This window comes from Pomacea canaliculata, linkage group LG6, assembly GCF_003073045.1.
Source record: "Pomacea canaliculata isolate SZHN2017 linkage group LG6, ASM307304v1, whole genome shotgun sequence".
In the NCBI taxonomy this organism is placed as follows: Eukaryota; Metazoa; Mollusca; class Gastropoda; order Architaenioglossa; family Ampullariidae; genus Pomacea; species Pomacea canaliculata.
In genome coordinates, this window is record NC_037595.1 from 14,174,068 (window position 1) to 14,198,887 (window position 24,820).

Consider the following 24,820-nt stretch of genomic DNA (forward strand, 5'->3'; position numbering starts at 1 on the left):
TTTAGGTTTATTCTTCACATCTATCATTATACGAGATGAAGTAGGACGTAACGGGCAAAATTTGATTGGTTTGCTGGCAAGAGGCCAGCCAGTGACGTGCACCCAGACACACGAAGCAGATGAGGAGGACACTGGTGTCTACCTGGCAACCCGCCGTAGCGCAGTGTTAACAGCATGACACCTTACAAAGTCTTCGATTAATTTTTTTAAAGCTTCCTTTATATTTTTTATATTTTTTCTTTGTGGATTTTTCCCGTTCATTCCTTTGTTTTGTGACTCTTTTTTCAAATCGCTGACTTGAAAAGTGTACACCAAGGACTGCTGCATAAGCTAGAATTAAACTCTGGATTATGGTTTGGTTACGGTTTTGGTTAGGAGTATAGTTTCTTGACAGTCCATCTGACATATTACACAAACATATCTGTATGTAGCGCCACAAAGTCAAAACTATTTTATCATCAAAAAGAACTCGTATCACGCAAAACTCTCAAAAAGTTGACGAAATTTTCACGAGAATACAGTCTCAAAATGATATTTATTCTGCGACCTTTATTTACCCATTTCATAATTAACGCATTAAATACAAGCATGCTATGTTCATATGCAAGAGTCTACAAATAATGTGACACCTTCTATCACACATCTTTCACAAATTGCAGTGTAACTAACTCGTTACTCGGATAATGCGAAACCCAAAGCTTACCACTCAAGCACTGAAAACATTTCATTCTATTAGACAAGAAACACACATGTAGTTTTGTAAATAACAACGGCTGAAAAACTGTCAGATGTATGAAATCGGAGGCTGAGTCCAACTTTTCACAAATACAATGGACAAACAAAGCATCTGTTTGTTTTCCATGATGTTATTGTGAGGCTGCGGCACGTCATGTATCCATCCGCACGCATGGATGATTTGAGCGTCACACCTCCGCTCACCGTCACCAGCCCTGTCTGTCGCATTGCACACTGTCCAGGTGTTGACTGTGGTTTGAACAAAAAACAAAAAAACAAAAAAACAAAAAAAAAACAAACAAACAAAAAAACCGCTAACGAAAGTTCTGTCGGAGGGAGGAAGAGTGAGTGTGTAGAGTGAGAGAAGGAGTTATACCTCCACTCCTCCTCCACTAAATTAGTTTTACTGAGGCAGTTGGAAGCAGTTTTAGAACCGATGATGACAGTAAAAATTTCGGAAACAACGACCTCATGGCTTATTTCACTGTTGTAAACGAACAGAAGTATGAACAGCATTCGTCGGATCTTTAATGTTGAACTATTCTGTGAAAATGGTAAAGTCTACCACCTGCTGGAGAAAAAAGACAGAAACTATAACACAATCAAGAAATATAGTTAATTTTGCGCATGCTCTGCAGTGGCCTTCTACTAAAATATCATCTTGCTTATTAAACGATACGAGCTAGCCCAACCTGTAGGTGTTTTTCTTTTTTCCGTTTTAATATCAACAGCAAATTACTTTATAACAAGCATAAAGGTAATTCGATGACCACAAAGCTATATTCACCTTACTGCTGACATGGTGTTACAGACAAATCTGTCATTAGTAGCAGCTTATTGGCGCAACTAATGTAGTCTACATAACGTGATCAATCCAGAAAACATCGACACGGGACTCGAAAGTCATTGTGCATCGTGTGTAGCCTGTAGTCTTCCCCGTAGCCCTCACCTCCAATAAACATTGACTATGATATATACTACTGATATTTACGTGTACATGTAATCAGAGAATGAATGTACATGTTCAGTGATCGAACATCTTTGACCGATGACCGAGTTGACAAAAGTCTCTGTCTTGTTATCTCACAACACTTCAGCTGTTCACACGCACACACAGATGTGAAAAGTGTTCAGATCAGTCCTCCAGACCTCCTGCCACCAGTTTACTATGGACGTCAGCTTATTATGAACATGCTTATTGCACACACACACACACACAGAGAGTTTTCGTCTTCTCAGGCCAGGGTGACAGATTTAAAAGCAGACAATGTCAGTGAGAAACAAGTTGTAACAAGCTACAGAACTAGCGACATGTTGCTGACAATACACAAGGCGACACGTTGTTAGCGCAGTCTATTCATTGGTGAGCGTCAACACACAGACAAACACACAACTATACAGCTGTGCTGGCATGTGCAGACCACATAGTACAGCTGTGTGCTTCCAGAACATCTTCACCGCCTCAAAACCCTCCCTCTTTTCCAAGTCTCTACATCCTGGAGAGGTTTCCCCAAAGACAGAGCAATATACAGGTGGAGGGTGTGTAGAAGTGTTCTGACTGATGGTTACAGCATCAGTTTACAGTAATGAGCAGGCCTCACTCGTTGCCTCGTCACTCGTGACAAAAAATGTTGAAGAATTCTGTACTATGTTCAAGACCCCTTGGACACCTGGTCTGAATCAGGGTCTACTACATTGATCTCCTCGCCATCTGACCCCACCAGGTCATCGGGGTCAGGTTCCGACTCATGGCGTAAATCCGGGGACGTCCGATTTGGGAGAACCCTCCGTCCTCCGTCATCCATGTCGTCTTCCGAGTCGGTGTCTTGAGCCTGACTGCCGTGAGCTGTTCTCAGCCCCGCACTTCCGCTCGAATCTTCTTGAGATTTGCGCTGAAGCTTCTTTTGTTTCATACGTCTGTTCTGAAACCAGGTTTTCACCTGAAATAAGAGAAAACACATTTACACACAATGCGAGCTAAAACAAGACGTGTAGCGTGTACGTACCCTTACTCATTTTGTAATAGTGAATTGCAAGGCATACTAATAACAATGCCGGGGATAGTAGAACGTATCGAAGAGAGAAATGCTGATGACTGAGTGCGAGAGTGCAAACGTCTCACCTGTGTTTCAGACAGGTTGAGTTGTGAAGCCAGGTCCATCCTCTCTCGGGTGTGGACAGGTAGCGCTGGGCTTCGAATCGCTTCTCCAGGCCCGTCAGCTGCTGGTCGCTGAACACTGTGCGAGCCTTCCGCCTGCGACAGTGCTTTCCGGGGCTGTCGTGCTGGAACAGCGGGCTGAGGGGCAAGCCTGCAGCGTGACGTTATAATCACGTTACAATCACGTTATAATCACGTTACGGTCGCCTCACGCACACCTAAAGATAGCTGACATGCAAAGATAGCGTGAAGGATTTTTTTTAAAAATCGAAAACAGCAATGAATGTAAAAATGTCAGGCCAAACATATTTGACTAATTGTATATGTTTTCTTGGTCATATATATGGATTGTGAACACATCAGTTTATTTGAATTGTGGGTATTGTGCATGTTTAGTTTGAAAGAAGTGCACGTAACTTCCAGTCAAATCACTTCCACAGACAAAGAAGCAAGCTTACGCGACCTCACCAGGTAAGAGAGCACAGAGGACTCAGAAACGTACCCGATGCAGGTATGAAGAAAGCCGGGTGCTCAGAACCCTGTTTCGGGAAGAACGTGGAAGCAGCTGCGTGAGCTAAGAGCGGGTGGGGGTAGAAGGCGGGGCCCCCCAGACAGGCGTAGCCATACTCTGGGAATGTGGCGGGGCGGGGTAGAGTCGGGAGGGGTGGAGCAACACCGCTGTGCTCCCTCGTGACCGGAAGTGCCTTGGGCTTGGCGAAGAGGATGTCTTCGATGAAAAAACTGCTTGGCCGCGACTGGCCGCTCTCTGAGAAGCCACGTAGATTCATTGTCAGATGTCCTGCAAAATACAACTCTGACGTCAGAAACCTGCCTGTAAAGCACACCTGGGACAAAATTCATCGAAAAAACATTTCAAATAGCAAAAAAATGTCGAAAATTCAATATTAACGCTAACATGAAGTGCAGGGTGAGTGATAGGAAGACAAGATACTACAGGATCGAGAAGCGATAGAATGAGAACTCTCTAACGATCGACAACTCTCACAGTCATCGTGAACAACCTTCTGAAGAGTTTTCCTTCCTTCCTTCCTCTTTCACTCCCCTCCTTCCATTCTTCATTAATTAGTTTAAGTAGTGTATTAATTAGTTGAAGCAGTAAACAGAAATGAACAGTCTTTACAGAAAAGCAGTTTATGATCCTCGTTATAAATAAATTTCGTCTACTTCCTCTAACTATTATTTCAGCGAATTCTTTTTCCGTCACAGCAAACACGTTTCTTCGCATCTTCCTTTCTCGACTGAACGACACTGTTGTCTGGTGTTAAAAAATCAACACGGAGACTTTTGCAATTCGTCTTTCTACCTCTGTGAGCTGAATTAGAGGAAGTGGTAGGGTGAAAAAGCAGGATCCGGAGCCGCAAATCGAGTTGCCGAAACGCAATCAATCACGCCGCCTTTCAGTGTGAGTCAGCCGGGAGGAGAGCGGAGGACCGCATTACGGCAATCAGCGGTGCGATCGGCCCTGCTGCAGCCCCCGCCCGGCCTGGGTGACCGCCGTCCCTGGGGTCGGCTTGTGCGGGCGGCATCGCCTGATTTGGCCGGCAAAACGAATCAAGCACGCTGCAAATGAGCTGTGTCGCTGTCGCAGTGCTGCAACACTTGCAGAGAGAGGACGTGGGGTGCAAACACCCCTACCCTCCGACTACCACCTTCAGCCAGTGAACAGTTTTCACAGGGCTTCTGCTTACGCAAAAAATTGCGTACAGTACGCATTAAAAGTTCGGAGGACCCCTTCAATTTTCGTCAAAGGGGTCCCATTCAAATTTGGGCAAAGAACAGGGACCCCTTAAAAATCCTGGGACCCCAAAGAATTTAGCCTTAGCAGAAGCCCTGGTTTTCACTACCTTACACCTGACTCTGAGATCTTCATGCTGCACATTCAACATGTCTTATTCTGTAAAAACCAACCAACATTTTTTTTTTAATCTATGAGAAGTTCTTAAAAGATATCAAAAATGTCTATTAGAAAGGAAGACGGCAAGAAAATGAGAAAGGAGAAAAAAAAAAAAATAACTAACTGCATTGCTCTCGCAGTCACCAAACATCGCACGAACGTATAAAAACGTATTACATTATATATATATAGTGTGTGAAGTATAGTATAACCATGTCGTCAACGGTTTTCTGAGGCAGTGGTTCTCAAAGTGTGGTCCGCGGATGTCAGTCATCATATGTCAGCAAAGTGATATTTATCAGCTAAATATCTCATCAAAAACAATTACATTCATCCCATTAAAAACTTAATAATAACTTTGCGAAGTATGTAATTTTATGTAAACTGTTACTATACTACTGTCACAAAAGTACATCTAGTTTTGAATTGTAATGAAACAAATGCGGCAATTTAAATTTGAAATTCATGGTACACAGTGAGATTAGGCATTGGTGGTCCGCCATATTTTTTTATTTTAGTAAAGTGGTCCGCGGTCCGAAATATTTTGAGAACCACTGTTTTAAGGTATGCAAACCCAAGTCGTCAGAGGAGAGAAAGAAAGAGAGACAGGAGAAGAATAAACTAGCTCCTTTTTTTTTTTTTTTTTTTTGAAGACACTTGTACACATCACTTATTAAACAGTTCAAGGGGGTAGATCGCTTTCTGCATCACTGGCACAGCAAGCCAAACGGCAAAAGGCAGGAGGAGAGAGGCGGCGGACAAAGAGATAAGGGAGGTCTTTGCTGCAAGCATGGCGTCCTTGATTGGCCAGCAAGTGTCGCGCGTGCAAAGAATGTGAGGGGCGTTAGTTAGGCAAGCAATAACAAGAAGGGGGATAATTCAATAACGTGTCAATGAGAGGGCACTCCCAGGAATCGAAGTGGAATCAGGTTATCGTTATTGGCAGCGAATGCCAAATCCCAGCGTCGCCGCCTGGCTCTGCCGCATCGCCGCTGTTGTCCTGATGCCGGCAGAATGTGAAACCAGCTGCGTTAACGCAGTGCGGCGCGCGCATCATTAGGGGCGAAACAAGAAGATCAGTCGCGGGTCAAATTTTATTCAAGGAATCAGAGTCAAATAATTCCTGCCCTCTACAGTTTTCTTGTTCTAAATTACCCGGGTAATTGAAAATTTACTCCTTCGTCAGGATCTGCGTTCGCCTGAACGTGTAGTGTTTTGATGATCTCTATTTTTTTTCTCTACTTGAAATGGTTCCGAAAATCATAAATATCGTCTCAAACGTGATTTTTCGTCTTTCACTCTCCTAAGGATTCTTTCTGTGGTTCTGGGGCAAGCTAGCGAAATTATGGTACGCAGGCAAAAAAATGTTAAGTATATGTACTTTCATAGTCTATACATGTCTGTGTGTGAGAGAGAGAGAGAGCGTGGGTGTTCATATGTAAAGTCCCATATCCCAGTTTCTAACTGTAAACCCCAGCAATGTATATAAGTCAGAAAAAGCAACTTTTTTGGCTGTTACAAGCTTTCAGTTCCCTGCAGGGACCTCGCCAAACATTTATGACTGCAGAGTGCTCCTTAAACCGATTATAACACCTTCATCTTTGCAGTATTTTTTTTAACAGATTGTAACATGTTCATTTATCATTGCAGTATGTTTATTAAACTGGGGTTTTTGTCCTATCTTATTTTAGGAATGCATGAATTGAATGATTTATGGTCGGAAAGTTGTCTGGCTTTCTAAAAAATGTTCCCTGTGCTTGAGGGTAAAAAAAAGACTAAATTTTAAAATCTGATTGCGCCTCAGAGAAGTTTTTTTTTTTTAATACTTCCAAGTGTGAATACGATGTGCTACTAGCAAACCATACCCAGGTTTTCAGCTGCTTTTGTGCAATTATTTAAGGCTCCAAAAGAAACGTCCAAAAAATACCATAAACCACGGGAAACTGTGAATAATCCACTGAGATGGACCACTAAAAAAAAATAAAAATAAAATAATAATAAACAAAAAAACGAAGTCCATGATCCTAAACCCTTGTTTCCAATTAATTCGACACCTCCATCTTCCCTCAACTTCGATTATTATTATCTTTTTGCCAGCAGTTACAAGCAATTCGCAGTGTCAGGCCCAAATTCCATTTTCTCGCAGGCCAGAGAGGTGCATCACGTGACCAGGGTGGAGGAAGGACAGCGCAGCTCGGAGTGATGTCAAAGATCCATTTCTTGTGCGCCTTGCCCGATAATTGCCGCAATCACGAACACTTCTGTAGTTTCTCGCGCAGTTCTGGGGCCAAATGATAGCATTTACTCCTCGCCTTTCTGTCAGGCCGCTGGCAACGCGATTTTAATCCTTTTATGAAGTCAAAGAGCAAGCGCCAGAGCGTATGTGCAAACCGCATTTTGCCGGTTTTTCCCCTCTTTGATTAAGCCACTAATATTCACATTAACAGGAGGCAGCAGATAATGACAGAACACGGTAAATGGACAGGAAGAGACACCCTGCGGGATTGCTGCTTCACGAGATGCCGAGTGACAAGCCGAGGAGCGCCTCCACGCACCCGCACGCACCTACACACACTCACACAAGCACACAAACACACAAACACACACTTATATCTCTCTACTTGTCCATCATCCCGTCCCTTCTGCATTAAAAAAATATATAATAGCTTGTGTCAATGAGAAGCTGTCAGACAGAAATCGTCCACAAGAAAATATACTGACACTAACTGATAAAATTATAAGCTTCAGGTTTTAAATACTGTCATCATGTATGTGTGTGTATGTGTGTGTGAGAGAGAGGAAAGTGAGAATGTCATCATGTATGTGTGTGAGAGTGAAAAAGAGAGCGAGCTAGAGAGAGGAAAGTGAGAATTAGTCACAGTATTCGACTGTGAAAGATTTGGTCACGAAAAGAAAAATAAATAAATAAAATGACAGATGTAGCTATACAATAAAGTAAGACTTAATTGTATGCAGTGCCTTCTCTTAATGAATTTCATTTAGTAATATTTTTACATACACACACGCAGACTGTAACAACTACTGTAACATCAAAGTTAGAGGCAGTTACTGATAAAAAAAAAAAAAATACAGCTAGGAAATAACACAGAGCCAAAGAAACCAATGTGTCATCTGAAACACTGAGACTGATGGTCCACAACAACCATCATCAGCAAATGTCGTTACACCACAAACATCAGTAATTAATGTTGTTACACTGCAGACAGGGTAATACTGGCGACACTGAAGCATGAATGAAAAAGGTAGAATGAGTGCAGAACATCCCCCCCCAGTCACACTGTGGTGTAAACGGTAAACAAATTCCATCATCATTTATGACCGCATCACTGACACGTCCTTTAAAAGACTCTCCGTATACTTCTATTCGCCTTTCCCTGATAATGAAAAAAAAATGGGGGAAAGGAAAAAAAAATGGACACTACTACAAGCAATGGTGGCTTGGACGTGGGGGAAGATAATGGCGCGATGGCAGGCTGCAGTGAAGTCCTTTAGGCAGCTACATTCTTGCAGGGAGCCAGGCCCTGATAGGCCCGTTGGCGGTCCAATAAGCTAATAGCTATTCGCGATGCCGTAATGGCGGGCTGGTGGCTCTCACACGAGCAGGAAAGCAAGAGGCAAATGGCCGGGGTCCGTCCTGGCGGCGCGCAAATAAGATAATAAGCAGACTGAACGTTGTAATGGAGAGACATCGGCAAGGAGCCGGCAAGAGGTTGTCGAGCCGGGGCCGCACGAGAGCCGCGTTGGCAAGAGGCGCGGACAGGGCGCTTCCCGTTATTACGGCAATCAGGAGAAATGACGGGTCTAAATGGCGGCCAATTTGTCTGTTTTCATCCCCGCTGCTGGCTACTCTCTTGTTCCCGCTGGCCAAGGAGCACGCCACCACGCTGTCCTCCAGCACGCAAGTGGTGCACGCAAGACGCTTCCGGCTGCCGTAGGGGCCGCAGCAGGACCCGTAACGCAGGTGACAGGTGCCTGCGACTGGGGCCACGGTGGTCTGCCCACCCACGACAGGAGAGTTGCTCGGATGAATGATCATATCTCTAGCTGTAATGTTAGTTCTAGTGCTAATCTAACTTCTCAACTTCCAAAAGACAACCAAGCAACCAGCAAGTTAGTGAAACCTTTCTAGCGAGGTTAAGGGTCATTTGTTTAGTGAGGTCATTTTTAGAAATCTAGCTTTTAGGTAATAAGATTAATTTAGATACTCTTCTTACTTTAATAAAGCTTCTTTGTTAATTGCTGATAAGCCAGGCCTACTTGAAAAGAGTTAGGAGATGGGGAAAAGTAAAAATGAAGCTTTATTTTCACCAACAACCTTTCCCACTTCGCTTTGTCACTCACTCATGTGTGTGTGTGCTCACGTGCGATAATACGACTCAGAGAAATTTGTAATAATAATAATAATAATAATAATAATAATAATAATAATAATAATAATAATAATAATAACAACAACAAACACATTTAAATGCACATATGGAGTTCTCCCCACACAAACATGCATGCACACCGTACCACAAAATATAATCAAGACTGATTTATCTAACGCCTCACACACCGTCAAAGACAGGCTCAAAGCTTTACGAAAAGTAAAAGCACAGAGACATAACACTAATAATGGATGCCTTGTCTTTTTAAACAAAGAGATTATGGTGTGCCTTCGTGATGTAGCTACTCATGTTAAGAAGATGAATACCAACAGTATGCATAGCCTTGCCATTGCATGGGATCTTCGATAAGTCAATCAAGTTCTGCTTCGAAAAGTAGCTGAAATTTATTATGAAGTTTGCATGGAGGCTCAAATCACAATGTTTGGTGCTGGGGCCCATCTTCCGCAGACGAAAATATACCTCCATCATCTGTGTTCGTTCCATCCACACAACTCTTGTTACAGCATCGTCTTGACGGTCATTGTAAGATTAGTTTTCTGGAGATGTACAATATTAGTCATATCAGACCTGCTGTGACAGCGCAAAACTTTCTGGAGCGATTGATGAAGAAGGAATCAGTCTAAAGTCGAGACTGCTGATGCACTGATACAAAACCTGTTACAAGATGGCGCAGACATGGCAGTAGAATTAAAATGCTTTATAAAAATAGAGGATAAGTGTCGCAGACAGAGAAATCAGTTCATGACACAATTGCTTCAATATAAATACTAACTGACATGACACGTCCATTCTGTTGTTCTTTCTTTTAGTTATAATTGTTTCCGTCTGAGAAGACAAACACGAGCGCAAAATCTTTTCGTTATGATCGGTTAAGTTTATCATAAAATAATAATTTGAGCATGATTATGAGTACACAATTATGTTTAATTTTCGAGAAATAAGTCTTCAGACATCGGCCTTCTCACCTGCGACTAGGAAAGCAGAAGGAAACTACTGTCCGATGCTGGAGAGTTCTGATGTGCGTGAATAGTATTTGTAAGAGGTCGTGTGGCTAAGTTCACCAAATGTATTCATGTCCTCCAATCAAATAACGAAACATCGCTCAGGTTGTCGTGGTCAAGAAGCCGGCGTATTTGAGATAATTTTTCGATGTGTATTATTGTTGATAAAATATAAACACATTTCAAACGTGCACTTTGTTTGAGATAAACTCCTGTAATTGTTTCTATGTGATAGTTATTTTCCATCATTGCATTTTTATTTTATAGTTACATCTGACTGTTGAAGATGACATTTTACCATTAAAAATAGAGCATAATAAAAATTTGATTCATGTTTATCGAGGTAAAAACCTATTTCTTCCTTATTTAGCTGCATGCAAAATATACTACTTACTCGCACGTGTTCCCTCATGCGTTTGTCGCCCTTTTAATTTTTTTTTTAAAATACCGTTTCGAGCACTCACATCGTCAGTTGTTTTTAGCATTGTGATGGATAAGGATACTAACGATGGTGTGTTTGTGACTGTGTCACGATGTTACTTGTAGACCAGACGATGTAGAAATGTCGATGTTGTATACTTGGTGCTTGATCTTTGTTCCAGCTTTTTACCAGAAGTCAGTTGGTTTTACCCACGGTCGTGGTTTTACCACAAGTTCGTGGTTTTAACAGCTCGTGCTTTTGTATCGCTGGCAGTGCTGTAGGAAGAAGATTTCTTCGTTTTACTGAAAGTCCAAGACTTGATTGTATTGTATAAGAGGCTGGATAATAATCGCTTTTGGAATGTTTTGAGCACATTGTTGAGTACAGCGTGGGGACGAAGTTCACACGGCACATCTGAACAAAGCAGAGACTTGAGCTGTACATACACATCTCTGAACAAATCACTAATCCACTGGCGATTGCTGACATTATCTTTAGGATTTCCTAAATGATCACAAACTAACTCCGTTTGAGTGTCAAAGAAAACATTCAGCAACAGCATCTGGTCTGTTTTCTTTTACCGAGGATTGCATCTTTCTTTTTCGAAATCAGCTCATGTAGACGACACTATTTTTTTTTAATACTTTTTTTTAGAAATACTACCTTTTATCTCTTTTCTCGGCAAATTTATGTGCGATTAAGAGAAAAACGTTAATATAATATTTATCATACCTCTTGGTAATAAAATACCACCGGAATATGTTTCTATGATACTCCTTGCCCTATTTCCGGCGATTTTCGTGACATTTAAAACAAACCTGCTCGTCGCTTAACGTCAATGAAATAAGTGACGTCAAGACGATGACGACAAATACACACAGATGACGTAATCCCGGTATGACGCACACACATGGCGTTCTGTATGTGTAGCTGAGTCTGCAGACTGTAAACCAACATGACCGACATCAACAACTACTAGCAGCGCACTACAGCTAATGTCCTGTAGCAATGTAGCCTGAACTCCACCTTTTCACGACATTTAACACTCACATGCACACGGGCGTATGGACACACACGCGTACGCACGCACATACACACATACCTGCCAGCCTGCCTGTGTTTTTACGGGAATGGCATGGAGGTGGAGTTAGCAAACGAGTCTGTGAAAACGTTTAATCTTTAAGACGGTGTCCGGTCATGTCGGAGAGAATAAGGAATGCCAGCTAACTGACCCTGACTGAGGTTTTGGGTCTAAAAGCTACGAATTCTAATTTCATGCAACGTGTTTCAGGCGTAAAGAAATATATTAAACTGTGACACCTCGATGTTTAGGTGATGAATGTCTTTGTCTCTACAGACAAGTCAAGAGCTGTCTACTGTTTATCAATTAAGAACTATTTCCTTTGTTTTCAGAGAGATTATAACGAACTGTGGGAATCTAGATGCAGCATAAGGAAAAAGTGAAGACGCGAAAAAATGAGAAAAAGCGAGATATTTGGGTGGAAGTTAAACTGAGAATGACCATAAGAAAGAGAGAACGGTGAGAATGTCTAAAACAGACTGTGGAAAAAGGACACGACAGAAGAGAACTGGGGACGGGTGGAGAGAGGTGGAGGAGGGAGAGGGAGAGGGAGAGAAAAATAAAAGAAAAAGAAACAGTGGGGTTGGGGAATGAGTGATTGACTTGAGCATGTGAAAATTGTCCCTGGAGAAATGCTGGCTTGCTGGTGTTTCACGTGGAATTTAGGGGTAATCTCTCCGTGAGCTAGAAGCAGGCTCCTCGAGAAAGAAATAGTAGATTAGCGAGTGTACTCACTTGTGAATGCTAACTTCTCGTGCGTACGTCCCTTAGTGGCATCTGTTTCTCCCTCCCCTCTTCCATTTGTGTAGAGGCCAGTTTGGGCTCTCACCGAAGTTTCCAGATAACGGGTCCACTACATCAGAGGACAGCTGATAGATAAGTAGGAAAACGCTCGGAGTTTTCGGGTGAGGACTATCAGGGAGATGACAAAGTATCGGCCTTTTGCTCTCGCTGCTCATTTCGAAAAAAAAAAATCAGAAGGAAAAAAAATCTTTATTCATGCAAGCGAGACAGCCCCTGGGTCACTTCAAAACACACCTGATGACCTGTTGCGGCAGTACTCAAGTGAAGGCAAACTGACCGTTACAAGGATGAGAACTGCGACAAGTACCTGGCACCACGTGATGGTCATGGCTGATTGGCGGATTAAGTGCATTGTAACTCGCTCCACTAAGTGCCGCTTATCTTATCCGCCCCCAACGCTTGTCTCACCTGACGCTGATCCGACTGTCCCCAAACTGACCACTAGCCTCCGCTTGAGAGCTCGACACTTACTCCAAGACTGGCGTGTACATACCTCAAGGTTCACATGGGCAGACAGACCTGTTCACTCGCACACGTGTTACGTTTTGAACACGAGCGTTGAGATGTGTAACACAGTACTCCCTCATCCTTTCCATTATCGATATTCTTCATCGGTGTTTGCATTCAGAAGCGGCATTAGGCATGAACAGACTGTGCACCTGCTCAGGGCCGCCAAATCCCAGGGGGCCGCCACGCCAATATATGTATATAATTATATCTTGAATATAAAACAGAAAGAGAAAATAACGACAGAGCAGACGGCAGTGTGCATGAAAAACATTGTTTCTTGTTAATTAGTCTGTTGTGTTTACTAATATTGCTAGAGTCAATATAGTAAGCTACAGTATATGTAATATTAGAAAGTTCTGCCATCATGAGAATATCACGGGCCGCCACTTGGTTTTATTGAGGTTGGAGGGCGACAGGGGCCACTGATTCTTTCTCTGCCCAGGGCCGCCACGAGGCTAGAACAGCCCATGATGTAGTCATAGATGCAGCATTATATATTGTGTGGAGGATGAAAACTGCGAATTCATAGTGCAAAACTCATAGTGTGTGTGTGAATAAAATATTTGGACCTCGATGAGATTATTTTGAATTAAAATAGTTAATGCGTGCGAATGATAATAACAGCAGTCAAAGTACAAACAAGCCTCTTTCTCAAATTTTAAGCAGCACGATGACCATTTTTTTTTAAAAAAAAAAAAACCCACAAAATTAATAAATTGGGAGACAAGGAAACAAGCAAACAGACATAATAAGAAATGGGGGAAAGGGAGTCAGTCAAGACAGAAATAAGACTTAAACTAAGCTGAATATCTCCAATATTACTACACTATACAATGATAGGAGCAAACATTATCAAAGCTTACAGAGAAGATCATAATGGAGCAAAACAACTTCTCCACAAAGGTGTCAACAGCTCGGACAGAGTGGTGGCTAGGAAAGTCGTGAAAGCAAGAAACATGTGTGAGTAGGGCGAGGGGATGTCTTACAGTCGTCTTTTTTCTCTTGCGTGAAATCAGGCAAACTTTCATTTCTGATCTGTAAATCATATTTTCATCATCTACAGATAACTTAGTTCACATTCACACATCCTGAAATATATTAACATAGTTACCACCCTGACTAACTACTAGTGCACTTTCCCATGTTCATATCGCCCACTGGGACAAATAAAGTTGGTCATAAGCATAACCACTAGTTGCTGAACCACTATACACAGTCGTTAATACAAGTGTATTACAGTATCAAATCACAGATCCATTTTCCACGTGCCTCAACCCGGCGACATCAACTCACAAGGAGAGCGCCCGGGTTTGAGGTGCCGGAAGGTATCTATATATCTAAAGAACACAGACCCACTTATCAGACGACAAATTATTTGACAATATTTCGAAGGACAACTCAATAGCACTATAGATGTCCGCCGTCCTCATTAGATAAGAGCACATCGTCACATAAACGACGATCCTCAACGACTTGCTGAGAATTCGCACAGCGTGGGGTTACATTGTGTGTTTACTTTCTCGTATAAAACTCAGCCTTTTATTATGAATACAGACTGTATTCGTAAGTTAATTAGATACCCCGCTGGTGTCAAAGTAGTACATAAGTTGTGTTTACATACTTGCATTTCTGCTAGTGTTTAGCACCACAAGGTGCCGAAATAGGGACGATGATCATTTGATCCCACTAGGAAGAAATTTACCCTTTGTTTTGCCCTACCATTCTTCGCTGAAAAATTATTTATACATTGTATGTTGATATGTGTATTTAATTTATTTAAAAAACCCTTAATGAAAAGATATAAAAGCTGTAAAAATTGATAATATATATATAACGAAATTATAAAATAATCTCTTTACAGATAACAGTTGCTCAGATAGAAATTGGCGCAAAAAACATATGTGTTATTTTTTATATTTCAATGCAAAAAAGAAAATTATAAAAATATCGAATAATAAAAGTAGCTGAAAAAGAAAACCAAAAAATGTCGAAATAGTTGCAGTCCCCATTAATAGTGCTATCAATTGTGTAACCTTAATTTTAACGCAGCCAAAAGAACCCATAAGCTCACACAAGCTGGCCATCTTTCTTATAAAGAAGATAATGTTAGGAAAACTAACTGTATCGTAATAAAAAGTTGCATTATGACTCGGATCATTGATAGCAAGGAGACAGACCAAGACGAAAGGAGAGAAAGTATGAACGCATGAGGAGTAGAATCGTTTACAGAAGCCTGTGTGCTTCGTCTACTGTTGCATTATTTAGTCATTTTCTTATCGGTTATCCAAGCGGAACAGAAAACATTTAGGAAAATGTTAATGTTTTAAAATAAAGCTTTACTTTGTTCTATTTTTTATTTTTCACTATATTTCACTTGTCTGCTATATTTTGTGTGTGTGTGTGGTGGTGGAAAGAGTACTTAATTTCTCCGATCGACATCTATGTATCCGGACAGCCCTCATGCAATAAATAAATAAAATAAATGAACAGTAAAAGAGCAGTGAGCATCAGTATATTTTGTTTACACTTTAAAATGAAAGCTGATTCTCACATAGAAGTCGCCCCGCGCAAGACGTCCAAGTAAAATAGTAAAATAGTAAACTAGTAAGGCATGACAGTAAACAGAATTCTTGCCACCTGACACCCTGCAAGTGTCCTACGTTGACCCTTACTGTGTTGTCAATGGGGACAAAATCCAACCATAGAAGAAACAAAGTAAAACTTAGCGAGCTGGTGTCACTAAAGGACACAAGGTGCCTACCTACCTACAGACCACTTCATGCTCGCGTGAGGCTCTCTCCTCCATGCCATTGTGTTCCACAAACTGAGCACGGGTCAATCATCCCCGATACCTAATCTGGACAGTGAACTGTCACCATAAGGCAGACATAGGTGATAAACAGCCTCCATCGTGACCGCCAGGAGCAGAAATAGTCATTTTGTTGGAAAAAATTTAAAATGTGAACGAAGTAAAAGACGATTATTGCCAAAACAGATCGGCGGGACAGGTTTCACCAGCGGCATTTCTATATTTTGATTTCATATAAAATTCAAAGCCATACCAATAAGTGTAAGAGTAAATGTCATGGCGTCGTTTCAAATAAAAATGAAAAACCTCAACAGAAAATTAAGAAATTCTTTTCTAGAAGGTACCGATTCCAAAATGGTATTTAAAGCGATGCAGTTTAAGGCACTGTCAGAGGAATAAATACCGCCATGCTATAAATTTCAAAACAATTTATTTCGTGCAGAATGTTGTCATACTATGTATTACCTGGGAAATATTTATAATAATAAACAGAGTAAATAAAAACCCTGAAAAAAAGTGGTTTAAAGCTGGGCGAGAAAGTTCAAGCGTCAGAGGAAGCACATCGAAGACAACTTTCTCACCTTTCTCAAGTACGCCGACGATGAAAGTGAACGCCGAAGCAATTGGACCGCTTAGCCCCGTCGTGCTCACCCCCTGTCGTGTGCAGCGTGCGAAGGCGACTGACCAATTGCAATTAGAGTGGGCAGCTTACCAGGCTAACACAAACACCGCCTGTCACACAGCCTTTAGCCTCGTAAGCCCCGCCTCCCGCGAGTCCATAATGGACCAGCGACAACCCTCGCGCTCCGAGTTCGTGTCTCGAGCAGCTCTCCTCATCCTTCGCTTGCACTGTGAGGTTCGTGTGGAAATTCGGACAACAGGAGCAACAAAAATCCGTATGCTCACGAGCGTCGGCTGTAATTAAGTAACGAAATATGTATATAGAGAGAAAGATAGAGAGAAAAAAAGACATTGTATACTAAAATAATATTGTATGTTCAAATAATATTTTAGAAACATTGTGAAAATGAGAAATAGAAAAAAAATTAAAGGAGAAAGAGGGTGACATCACATTTTAAGAGGGAGAGGAAGAAAAAGTAAAGGAAGAAAAGAAAAGATAAGCAGGTTACAATATAAGACTTCAGGGTATAAACATAGTGAAAAGATAAATGTTCGTTCCACGGCATCAGATGCAGATAAGGGACTGATGGAAGGAAATGAGTGTTTATGTTGCTTCATTTGTGGTGATTTTGTTTGAAGACATCTTGTCCCCTTCCTGATGTCCGCTTGGCAGTAGTCTTTCTTCACAGACATATTCTTGTGTGCTGTGTGTATGTATATCTTATCGTGCATGTATGTACATATTTCTTCTGCCAATCTGCCCGTGTCTTTTCAAACTGATTCCTTCTCTGCATCTCCTCCTAACTCGCTTGCATACTTTTATTTTGTTCTATTTTTTATTTGTTTACTTAGTTGTTCACTTTTTGTTTTGTTTTGTTTTGTTTTGTTTCGAGCCATTGTATTGTGATTGGAGCTTTATGAGCGACAGACGACGACGACGATGATGATGACGATGACGACGACGATGATGTGTCCTCACCGAAGCTCTTCAATTAGCTGATGTTTCCGGTTTTTATAATATTCTCGGGAGTGACGAAAGGCCGACTAACGGATTCTGTCGATGTATCGATGAAGATCGTTTTTTAAAAAAAAAAACCTTTCACAAAACATTTTAGTCACAACGTACCCAAGCCCGGAGGACGATGGAGAACTAGGCATCGACAGTACATCAGCACAAGGATCGAGTCATCGATCGTCCCCTCGGCCACTTCTCGCCAGTCGCGAGCGGCGATGACAGCGGGAGGCGTTCTCAACACGATTATGATAATACTGACGACAGAGGCGAGGCCTGGCGCCCTCTGACGGCGCCACGGCTGCTACGGCCGCCCTCCCCCCACCAAAGCGCTGGCCACCGACAACAACGAGCACGAGTTGACGTGTCAAACGTCGTCGCCCGTCACGGTTACAGCAGCTTCTGACGAGCCGACACGCCATTCGCGGTCATGTGACCGGTAACTCATGTCGCCAGCACCTAATTAAGATACCGCTGTTCATCGGCTCTCGACCTCTCTTGACCTCCACGAGGTAGGCAGAGTTCAAGGAATCATGCTCGCGATCCTTGCGGAACACGTGTAAGCTCACCGACGTCAGCAAGAAACCAGCCCCGACTAAAGATGCAAGTTGCTGCCAAAGGTAAGGAACAAAAGACAAAAGCTAGGATTCAAGCAGCTAGGGGTCTGGAACATTCAGCACAAATATGACTCAAAGGTCAGATTACGTCACTGAGACAGTCAACAGACAGGAGCTGAGCTTCTTCAACAGCCATTTAACCCTTTGTGTGTGGTGCCCTTCTTGCTGAACGAGTTGGCTCAGTTCGCGAGGGACAACGACTTCACAAGTAGGTGACGACACACAAAGGGTTAAAATACTGGTTGTGGTTGTACGCATTGTTTGGTGGTAACATCGAGCGGTTGTGATAGTTGTGGTGATTTACCTAGTCCGTTAGTCACACGTTATTGTTAAAAGCAAAATATCATGTTACAATCAAAATAATGAAATTTCCAATATAGAATCGAAATTTGTATTGCCAGTCGTATCTCAGTCGACGTAACACTCACACACACCACACACACCTAGATAGAAGATTGTATAGGAGGGGAGGATAAGGATGAGGTAGTGGATAGACTTATGGATGACAGCTTAGCAGCGATAAAACAGAGAAAACAAATGTTACACCTTATTGACTTCATTGTTTCATTAGTCATGTCTTTTCACCATCCACCTCTTCATGTTTTTCCTTGTCTGTTAGTCCGCTGGTTTGTCCACCCGCCTGTCTCTCTATATTTGTCCTTGTCTCTGTCTGTCTGTCTGTCTGTCTGTCTGTCTGTCTGTCTGTCTGTCTGTCTGTCTGTCTGTCTGTCTGTCTGTCTGTCTGTCTGTCTGTCTGTCTGTCTGTCCTCATTGTCTCCACGGTGTGAAAAGGCAGAGAGTCTTCAGATAATTTGTAAAATCAGCTTTCCGAAAAGTTTAGACGAATGTCGGAACGACATTTCCTGGCCGCCATACGTTAATAGTGTTGGCAAAGCGAGAAAACAAAATCAGCTTAGGCTCGGGGTGGGCTGCGCTCGTGAAAGGAGGGTTTGGGCGGGCGACTTGATTAACGTGGGGTCAGAAAGGAGCCTTGACAGACCCGGACACTGACCAGATTAGATTAGTCACACCAGATTAACAGCGCCGTGCTCAAGCCTCACCTCTCACCGGGCCGGAGAGGACACGCATGACTAATCAAACAAATGAAGCAGAAAATTGCGTGAATTGCGCCTATAGTCCCCTCGTCAAAAGCATCAGTTGAAGACTACCGCTGCTTCAGCAGCTGAAAGAGACTGCTCGGTGCTGTGGTCAGACTGACATTACACTTGCCTGACTCTTAGTCGTAATTTCTTTATTTCTATTTCTTTATTTGCAAGATTCACTTTTCATACTCCATTTTTCCTTTTCTTTGAAATTTTTCATTCATTTGACAGCGCAAGCTGTCTTAAACATTTTCATTTTCTTTCTTTCGTTCTGCCACTAAACAGTGAAGCGACTACCTCGACTCTGTCCCACAAACAACCATCACCCATAGTTATTCTTCCCAAAATGTAATTGCTGTCGCAAAAATCAATGTCTGTAAGATTTTTGCTTCTCCATCCCTTGGGATGGTTTGCTTGCCTCCTTGAGTTATGCAGCCCAGGTAGTCAGGTCTTTCAGCACGATTACTGACTGCTGACATGTAGTCAGTGCGTTCATGTTTAAATCTGGTCAGAGTTCTTCGCCGATCTTTTTTCAGAATATTCCATGACAACATAAGTTCATTAAACATAATTCCTGATGTACAGAGCGCATACGTCGCACGTTTCGGGCTCCACGGCTACAGACCAAGTTATTGCCGCGGCTGCTGCTTCCTCTCCAGACTGTTTGTACAGTCTAGGTAAACTCATGAGGTCCAAGCTTCATCTGCAGACTGTTTAAACATACATACAGGGATTGACTGGCATCAACGGACAAACTGTTATGCTGTAGGCTAGGACTGGTGGTCGGGAGGAACACCTGGACAGTGGCAGCGGCTGACAAAGCTCGCCATTCAGGCCTATCCGTAGTCATGGTGATCAGGTGCTGGGTGAGACGACCAGTTCAAACCTACCCGCTTGTCAATCATTTCTTCCTATGTCCACCATGGCGTGGACTTCCTTCCAATTACCCTGAAGGACGGCTTTTAGACAGTGTCGTGCTGGGTCACATGACCGACAGACAAGTTTGCGCCTCTTCACTGTTGCGAGCAGAGGTTCTTAGCGTCCTGCGAGGGTAGCTTCGCTTCCTACAAAATCATTGGTTTTGAGCTCGGAGAAGCCTCCTCGAGCACTTGTTCTGAAATGCCTGTTGCTTTTCTCCGTGTCTCCAAGCAGAGTCCATGTCTCGCAGCCGCACGTGCATGATGGATGCTATGAAGATCACGTACAACCTGTGCTAGGCGGTAAATGTGATGATGTTACTGTTCCAGACCCTATCCATCCTAATTCGCTGTTGCGATCCTGATGACAATTTTTGCCGTTAACTGCCATCTTTGGAGAGGGTGGCTCCCAAGTACTTAAAGCTATTCATCTCCTCCATTTGTACTTCCGTAGAACTCTTCTTTGCCGTTGCCGCTTGTTGTTAACCATGCTTTGGATCTTGTGAGTGCTGGTGTCCACTCCATATATGCATTCACACTCTCTATCATTCCGTTGGTGATGTTTTGCAGGTTGGGGCCTGCCATCAAACATCTATGTCCTCTGCAAAGCGTAGGTTGCACATAGGTCTCCCATAGGAGGTGTAATGGTCGTCAATGGTTACGCTAATGAGAAATCTACTGCCGTGGCCTCTGACCCTCGGATAATTTTAAGCTCAGCTAAGTAACGCTTCTTTTCATTATCTAAAGATGGGTTAATGAGAATCGTGAGGTTTATGTGATGAATATTTGTGTTAACTTTAAGAGCGTACCGGATTATTCGTGCCTCTCAAAATGTTGACATTTCTTAAGTAGTACAGATGATGGATCAGCGAAAGAGGATTTAAACCAATTATAGAAATGATCGTTCATTGGAAGATATAATAAAATTCCATTCAAGTCTTGGAGTCTTTAAAATTTGTAACAAATAGTTCAGGGTAGGAATGCATCATAACCCTGAGTGGTATGTACAGGCGTGTCTTCAAATGCGGGTTGACGTGTTCCACCCCGTCCTCATTCAACAACGCTTTTTGATACTTGTCACGAGGTCCTTTGTTGCCTTGGTTGGTTGATTGGTAAGAAAATATTTCTACCTAGAGTGATTTTGCACTAAAAAGAGAGGGCGGATTTTTTTTAAAAGTAAAAAAGTATAAAAAATTTAAAAGCATGTCTGAACAGGTACTTCTGAAATACTGCTTTCATACCTTATCGTTACGACGAACGACAAAGGAAGAAAAAAAAATGTTAACGAAGTTAATGAAATTTTACAGTCACAATATGAAAAAAAATAAATAATGGCCAAACTTTGCATTTTGATCTTCAGGCTTATATTTTCTTAAACTCTCAATAAACGAGTATGTCTGATCCTCATTTAATGATGTTCTACAATGAACAAAAATCTTTATAGCCTTCAAGCTTTTGCTGATCTTGTTTAGAAACTTCTTCCAATTTTTCTACAATGTTCTCTACACTTTTGCTCTTCCCCTCCTTTTTGCTACTGTATATTCAGTTGTTGCCTAACCACTTCTAGACGACTTTCTTCATTCCTCACATTTTTTAAATCAAATTATTAATTTCAATCGCATAAGTATAATCTTTACTTAGCAGAGAACTCTTCTGTTATTTTCTTTGTACAAAGTTTCTTCTGTTTTGTCTGTCTGCTCTCCTACTTGTAGTCGTAGCTGTAACTGTAAAACGTTAAGTGCATAATGCAAACAAACAAACAACATGTTTATGATGTAAACATAACCTTTTTAAACTCGGAAAAAACGTCCCATTTGATTGAATACACTTAATTCGACTATATTCTTAAACTAATGTATTATTAATTTACTGTATATTAAGTCTAAGCTTCTGTTATGTAAATCATTCAATGCTGTATAGTGTTGTTAATTTTATAATTTATTTGAAATGTCTCCATCATATGTTAACTAACATATCGTAATGCAAATTAATTAAAGATGTATTTTGCTTGATCAGTTTTTACATATATTCTAAAATAATATTTGTTATGAAAAATAGTTTTCATGTATTTTGCATGTGTGCTCCGTGCTCCTTCTGCCTGTAGCGGAAGTTCGCTGCACTTTGGGGAAATCTTTGTAAAGAAACCTGTTAACATTTTCTCGTGTGACATCATGCGAGGCCTGTCTGTAAACAACGACGAGAAATAACCTATCAGCAAGTAGGATGTATTTCAATTTGTTTGCTTGACGACTCTCGACAGTACTGGACAATGACAAGGATCAACTTTATTTGTCCACGAACGTCTTCAAACTTGGAAGTTTTGACGTAACCTGTTTTGACGTGATTAGATGATTGAAAAATGTCGTCACTCATAGTGATGACGTCTACAATGACGCACAAAAAACACAGCAGTTGCTTTTCTGTAAAATGTCTGTGGTATCCCTGCCTTCAGTTCTGCCGAATTTCATTGGCAAGTGTAGATGAAGATAATGCCCTGGCTGCCTTGCTTATGTTCGTCAAGTCACGTGTCAAAATTAATACCTAATAATCAACACACATAAAACTGGAATTATAAGGCTAAAATAAATATGAAATAATAAGCTTGTTGCCCATCAATGTCGTAAAAGGGGGAAAAGCAAAACAGACAATATTCCCTGCGGCCGAAGGAGGGAGGAGAATAATTATTGAAAAGAACATTTAAAAGAAGTGGCGAAGAAAGAAAGAAAGACAGAGCATGTGACCGAAAAAAGTGTGGCGTTCAAAACTTAGCGCAGGTCCCCGCCAACGACTCGACAGCTTCTTTGCCCAAGATGTCCTTATTGCAGAGTTAGCTCCCTTGTTACCCTTGTCAACTTGTGCGGTGATGGCAGGCACACGGCTCAGGCCAACACCCTTCCCTGGCTGTCTGTCCCCAACTTGGTCCACAGATATCATTTGCTTAACAGTTATGTTTTTGTCTACTAGGAAAAATAGAAGAAAACGTGCAGAAAAGAGGAACAAACACAATCGACGATGATATTTTTATGTTTTCCAAGCCCTTCATTACTTTCTTCTTTCTTTCTTTCTTTTTATCTCTAGTCACGAAAAGAGCATGGCCACAGTGGTCCTTTTAAACCTGCTTTACACTTCACTCTTAAATTTCATTAGAAATTTCACTATCAGATGACGGATTGTCTATTTTCCATCCAAACACTTACCTAAATATTTAAGTCATTAATCCATTAATCAGAAAATTATATCAGCCACCACACACACAAAATAAAAAACAATATGTGTGCCAATATTTTATTTTTATATACAATTGCAAGAAATATTTGAATATCTGTTATCTGTTGTAAAACATAAAAGTATTCAAATTCTTATCAATCAGCGAAGTTACCATCACTTCCTTTTCATGTCTGCATCAAATCGGCAGAAACCGCTGATCAAGCGTGTCCACCCACACATTTAGTTTTTAGTCAGACGCCACTGAGAGGAAAGTGTCAAAGGAAGGGTCACTAATAATATGTGACCTGAACATTTACAACTCGCTGCTGCTGTTACAAGTCTGAAAATGAAAGAGCAAAAAGAAACAATAGGAGAAAAAGGAAGGAGATAAAAACAAGAAGCACAAGGAAACGTATTGAAGAACCTCGAGGACGAGAAGGAAGACAAGAAGAAGAGAAACAGAGAAAGAAGGTAAAATCATCAACCGCTTCTTCTTGAAACCATGCGAACCTCGAGATAATTTGCCTCCCAAGATGTAGTCGGAGCCAGCAAAGTAAGCGATTCGTCTGCAGTCGTCGTGTTTCTTTACGTCGTTTTCTTGGTGAATAGCAGCAGAACAGGCGCCTGATGAGCTCCACGAGCTCCTCGCGCGCCCCCCCCGACTTTTTGGATGGAGGGGGAGGTCGTGCGCGACATGGCGCAGCTGCGGCCACGAGCTGGCGCTTGTTAGTTGGGCCTCGTCCCCGCGCCGCTTCCGACACGCTGGACAGGGAGTGCGCCGTGGTAGTCTGATCGAGATATTAATTGAAATAAATTTGCTCTAATGCCGAGCGAGCGAACGCCAAGCCACCCCCTAAGGCGAAACTATTACGAGTGATTATGTTATTAAAGTCGGGTAACTCTGCTTGTCGGTCTCTGCTTGCCTTGCACACTTGTCTGCCCTGATGAAGAGAAGGCTTCTTCCGGTACTTGTCTGGCGGCCGCGTCGCCAGTCCGGCGGTTACAGACTGAGCGCCTCTCACCACCGTCTCCATGGCAGCCAAAGAATGGCACGCGTTACGCAGACGCGAGGAAGACAACTCCTCGCCAGTGAGGCTAGGTTGAAGCGTTGTGTAATTATAGTCGCTGAAGGAGTAAGGCGAGTTTTTACATTTTAATTTTAGTAAAGATTACAGAGGAAACTGTCAAAAGGTTTTGCCAGTAGATTGCATTCTTTCCGTGTAATCTTGAGGCAGAATTCTTCCCGTGCAATCTTCTGAAAGTCAAATCCATTTTCATATCGACCTAACCCTGAGTTAAAGACAGTTTAATTACGATTATTTTTAAAACACTTTTAAAATAAACAAAGGGGAACGTTAACTCTATTTGACGAATATTTTTTTCCGCATCATCATCATCATCATCATCATCATCGTCGTCGTCGTCGTCGTCGTCGTCGTCGTCAGTGTTGTTGCTTTAAATATATTGCAAGATACAGAAATGCCAAATGTAAACAAG

General features: G+C 41.9%; 1 protein-coding gene and 1 long non-coding RNA gene across 3 annotated transcripts; both read right to left on the reverse strand.

Moving 5' to 3' along the window:
- Positions 1 to 546: 546 nt before the first annotated feature.
- On the reverse strand, positions 547 to 16,520 carry LOC112567322 (brain-specific homeobox protein homolog). The gene is given in 5 exon segments (XM_025243969.1): positions 547 to 2,675; positions 2,858 to 2,902; positions 2,905 to 3,044; positions 3,396 to 3,692; positions 16,428 to 16,520. Coding segments are annotated over 4 exon segments (759 nt in total). The 5' UTR covers positions 3,682 to 3,692; positions 16,428 to 16,520; the 3' UTR covers positions 547 to 2,387.
- LOC112567323 lies at positions 9,395 to 11,470 on the reverse strand. 2 transcript variants are annotated; one of them, XR_003099791.1, is made up of 3 exons: positions 11,375 to 11,470; positions 10,186 to 11,056; positions 9,395 to 9,874 (listed from the first exon to the last, which is right to left on the reverse strand). It is a non-coding gene; the product is annotated as an uncharacterized LOC112567323 (long non-coding RNA). The 2 variants fall into 2 exon arrangements; XR_003099790.1 differs by having other exon boundaries at positions 9,997 to 11,056.
- Positions 16,521 to 24,820: the final 8,300 nt, after the last annotated feature.